The 4,465-nt window shown below is 40.6% G+C and overlaps 1 protein-coding gene across 1 annotated transcript; it reads right to left on the reverse strand.

The window, feature by feature from the left end:
* Nucleotides 1-1,847: 1,847 nt before the first annotated feature.
* Nucleotides 1,848-2,292, reverse strand: LOC138170133 (huntingtin-interacting protein K-like). The gene has a single exon (XM_069099516.1). It carries the CDS (start codon nt 2,267-2,269, stop codon nt 1,925-1,927), a length of 345 nt encoding a protein of 114 aa, XP_068955617.1. The 5' UTR covers nt 2,270-2,292; the 3' UTR covers nt 1,848-1,924.
* Between the last annotated feature and the right edge of the window lie 2,173 nt (nt 2,293-4,465).

Raw genomic sequence — 4,465 nt, forward strand, 5'->3', positions numbered from 1 at the left:
AACAAAGGCACACTTATAATGGGTCAACTGTCATCTGGTTCCTTGACTCTCATTCCTGCCCATTAGTCTTCCCTTATAGCAACTAAACATAAGATAACCTATCTTTCTAGTGTCCAGGGAATTTTTGATGTCATGGCAAACAATGTCACTCAGTATTTGTTACCTACCCAGAGTACAATACTTAATCCAATTTAAATGAAAAGTTTCTCTTACCTATCTGGAAATGGAGACTTTCCTAAAATTCTAAATAATAATAAATGATAATCACAATAACTCTTGAATTAAAAGAAAAAAGTTCTAAAAGGCTACCCAGGAGAAGTTTAAATACTGTTCAACATACTAAATTCAAAGATGTGCTGGCAACATTAATGTGGTGGAGGTCGAATGAAGGAGTAAGTAAGATGTGTGTAAAGGAAACAGAAAATTGATTTGGTGAGCCTTTCCCTTTTAATAATGGGATTCTGCCAGTCTACCTCAAATTCACTACTGCTCTGAGTCTCAGCAATACATGATAATTGCCTAGTAAGGAATCTGCCACATAGTAGGTGCTTAATAAATATTTATTGACTATTAAAGAGGTAAAGAACTTGATTTAAAAAAAATAGAGCGTGAACCAAGTTCAGTCCTAGAGGGAGACTAGTCTGTAGTGAAAAGGATTATGTTCCTTAAACCCCAACCTGGTGCCTCTGAGGAAAGTATACTTAAAGTTAAGGTTTAGGCCCATGCCTAATGTCTTCCCTCAAAGTAAAAAATACAAAAATTCTGAACGTATAATAAGAATCAGATATGAACACAGCATACTCATTAGTATTGGTTTGATAAAACAAACTTAATAGGCAATAATAACTTATGTTACATTCTCAGGAGGTTAACACATCTCATATAAATAGAAAGCATATTGTGGAAAGGTTGAGTTGACATTTTACATTTCACCTTGGCTCTGCACTGCCTCCTTCACTATAGCTATCTTCTGGCAAGCTGGGCCAGGTCTTGGGCTCATCTTATTGTTAGTAAACATCTGCTCCAAAAGCAGTGGAGTAGTTTCTTGGAATTCCTTGCTGCTACCAGTCTGCTCCAACCAAAAGACCCAGGACCACTGAACTTCTTATAATCAAAAGTTAATTTCTGGGGTGGCCAGGTAGCACAGCGAGTAAGAACACCGGCTCCAGTGTCAGGATGACCTGGGGATCGAATCCAGGCTCAGACACTTAGCACCCACCCAGAAACACCTGGCCATGTAACCTTGAGCAAGTTACTTAACCCCGATTGCTTAAAAAAAAAAGATAATTTCTAAGCTTGCACACATCCATCTGAGGATTGATAATTCACCTACCAATGATCAAAGGGAAAAAAAAAACACAGAGATAACCCAAAATATAGAATCATAAAATTAGGCAGGATGGGTTTTAGCTGCTATCTGCTCAGCATTTTGCCATTTCTGTTGAGGTAGCCTTTGTCCCCACTATCATGGGAGAACTAATACCCACATGAAGACTCCAAGGAAAAAGACAGACTGGAGTGGAGTAACATCCTTTTAAAAATTTGTTTGTTTTTAGTTTTCAACATTCATTTCCACAGGATTTTGAGTTACAATTTTTCTCCCCATCTTTCCCCTACTCCCCACCCCAAAATAGCAAGCCTACTGAATATCCCTTCTCCCAATCTGTTCTCTCTTATATCTTCTCCCGTCACCCCGCCCCCCTAGTTTTCTAGTAGGGCAAGATGGATTTCTATACCCCAGTGCCTGTATATTTCCCAGTTGCATGTAAAGAACAAATTTTCTTTAAACATTTGCTTTTTAAAACTTTGAGTTCCAGATGTTTTCCCTTCTTCCCTCCATCACACCCTTTTTTTTTTAAGGTGGGGGAAAGAAAGAAACCTTTATTCCAATAAATAAGTTCATCAAGGTGTGGCCATTAAAAGGTTAGTTGGTAAGGGTAACAAGAGCTTCTACTACATTTCCCATGTGTTCCCGCAAACTCCGTTCTACTGCTGCCAGTGAGATTTCCATCTCCGTCTTTATTAGTTCTAGATCTTCCTTCTTGATTGTAACTTTTGCCAGTTCCTTCTCCCGCCCCTGTTTGGCCTTCTGCTCCCAGGACAGCCGATCTCCAATCACTGACATCGCCGTTTCCAGGTTGGAGCTCTGGATCTCCTTCTCTTCTGCATAGTCGGTCCCTTGTTTCAGGTCGGCCGCGTCACTGTCATGTTTCTGCGGCTTCTCCGGCGGTGACTCGGTCTCCAGCTCCAGTTTCACATCACCCTCCATCACCGTCTCATCCCAGGCGCCCATCGCACCCTTTTTAAAGCTCCATTGAGACATCATTTCCTCTTGCTTAGTGACTGTGAAGGGGATTTCCTTGTTATATCAAAGCATCAAGCCCCACATATGAACTTAAGAAGTAACCAGGGTTTTTATCATGCCCAAAGTGTCCAAGCTGGGAACTGGCACTTATGATTCTTTAGAAGCAGGAAAGGTGGGCAATTTTATGCATATTTCATAGGATGGCCCTATGAAAGTAGCATTTTCAGGATGTTGGAGAAAGCATACCCCATTGAGGATATTTTGAAAACGTCTCCTGGGTTAATAAAGAATTCGTTGATGAAAAAACAGACATTTATACAACTGGGGTTTCCTGCCCAAAAGCAACTTCAGCCTTAACTAAATTATTTAAGAAGCATAACTTTTTCTCTTATCCAAAAACAAATCTGAACATGGAAACAGCACATCTAGGGCAAACAGAAACAACCAACTGACAGTGGAAAAGCCAGCTTCCTACCCTAAAATGGAGTAGTCATGTGCATTATTTTTAAAAATAAAAATAACTTTCCAAGCAAGACTTGACACATACCACCCCTTGTCAGTAAGTGCTAGGTGCTAAAGATTAAATAGCTAAGTCACTGGGCAGTCAGATGGAGATGTAGCAAGTTAGGAATGGGAAAGGGGGAAGGGAGGAGCTGATGCCAAAATCAGGGGAGATAACAAAGATGTGTTCCAAGTGCTAAGCTGAGGATCCAACTGGTAGAATGGAGAGTGGGAGTTGTCACACCAACAGAGATAACTAAAAGAAACTGAGAGGTTCAATCAAGGTCACAATAAAGAGGATGGCAGCATCAGTAACTAGGGAAACAAGCTCATGTTGGGAGCACTAATCTTAGTTTGGCATCTTCCTATGAAGGTTACACACCAGCCTACCCCCACTGCAAAGCTGTGCACACAGAATTTCCAAATTCCCTTTGGGAGAAAAAACATGCTTGGGATATGGAATGAATGCTCTCAAAGAACTCTCAGCTTCAATTTGAGGGTACCATATTCCATGGTTGCTCCCTCTACCGCTAGATAGAGTGGGACCACCAAAGCACAATTTCAGAACCTGCCTGCTTCCAATGGACCACAAATGTTAGCTTCTGGTTTGGACATTTTGGGAATGATGAAAATTCTGGCTGCTTCTCTCAGTCCATATGTGGAACTCAATGCTTTGAGATGACAAGACAATCTTCATGATCACTGAGCAAGATGACTTGATGACTCAGTGGACTTTAAAAAAAAGATGTGACTCCACCCCAATCCCTTTTTTCCTTGAACTTACCATCTGGATGTTAGTTCTCCTATGACAGGTGGGGACAAGGGCTATTTCAGCAGAAATGGTAAATTGCTGAGCACATAGCAGTTAAAACTCCTGTCCTGCCTAGGTTAGCCTGATTTTATGTTCAGAAGCTCATCTCAAGGGAATGCTCATCAAATTAACCTATTCAGGTTAAATCTTTGAATCCTTTTAGTCCCACATTGACACACAGACAAGCAGATGCCCACCAGAAACTGTTCTGTGAACATAAAACTTCCTGCATATTTTCATAGGGAAAGTTTCAAGACAGGATCATGTAATGATCATGTAAGCTGTAATGAAACTTGAAAATGATGCACAATGCTGTTCTTAGGGTTTATAACAGGGTGTTCCCTAGCATGTTGGCCTAGAAGAAAACACACAAAGTGATAATTCAAGGAGAAAGAAAACCTAGCCACCAAATATTGTACCAAAAGCATTGCTCAGCATTAACCATCAACTCCCTAATACATTTCCCTTAGACAGACGTGTATGAAAAAAAACTCCAGTATGTTGGATAATGGCCACATTCTACAAGTAGAGCATTTCATACTAGGTTTGCAGAGCTGCTTCTAGATGGGTGGGGTCTCTCCCTTGCAATGTAGGGGCTGCACAGACTACTTTTCCCAAACTCTACTGCTGTTCCCAGATGTGAGTTATTTCTGTGGTTGCCCAGATATTGGCTGTATATGTGACAACTCCAACTATATATCCTTCCCTTCATTTTCCTTTTTCTCAACCACCCTTAAGTCATTGTCTTGGCATAGTTGGACCACAATTTCTCATAATTCTTCTCTGATTCTCTCTGATTCCTCTTTGTTCTTCCAAAGTATGCAGACAAATATTGGAGGTTTCAGATC

The sequence above is a fragment of the Petaurus breviceps genome, unplaced genomic scaffold, assembly GCF_028583685.1.
Source record: "Petaurus breviceps papuanus isolate PSGF00001 unplaced genomic scaffold, PetGlider_PUasm1.0 38, whole genome shotgun sequence".
NCBI classification, from domain to species: Eukaryota; Metazoa; Chordata; class Mammalia; order Diprotodontia; family Petauridae; genus Petaurus; species Petaurus breviceps.

Excerpts from the sequence above, each read along its gene's own strand:
- LOC138170133 (XM_069099516.1), bottom strand. The coding sequence starts at position 2,269 with ATGGAGGGTGATGTGAAACTGGAGCTGGAGACCGAGTCACCGCCGGAG.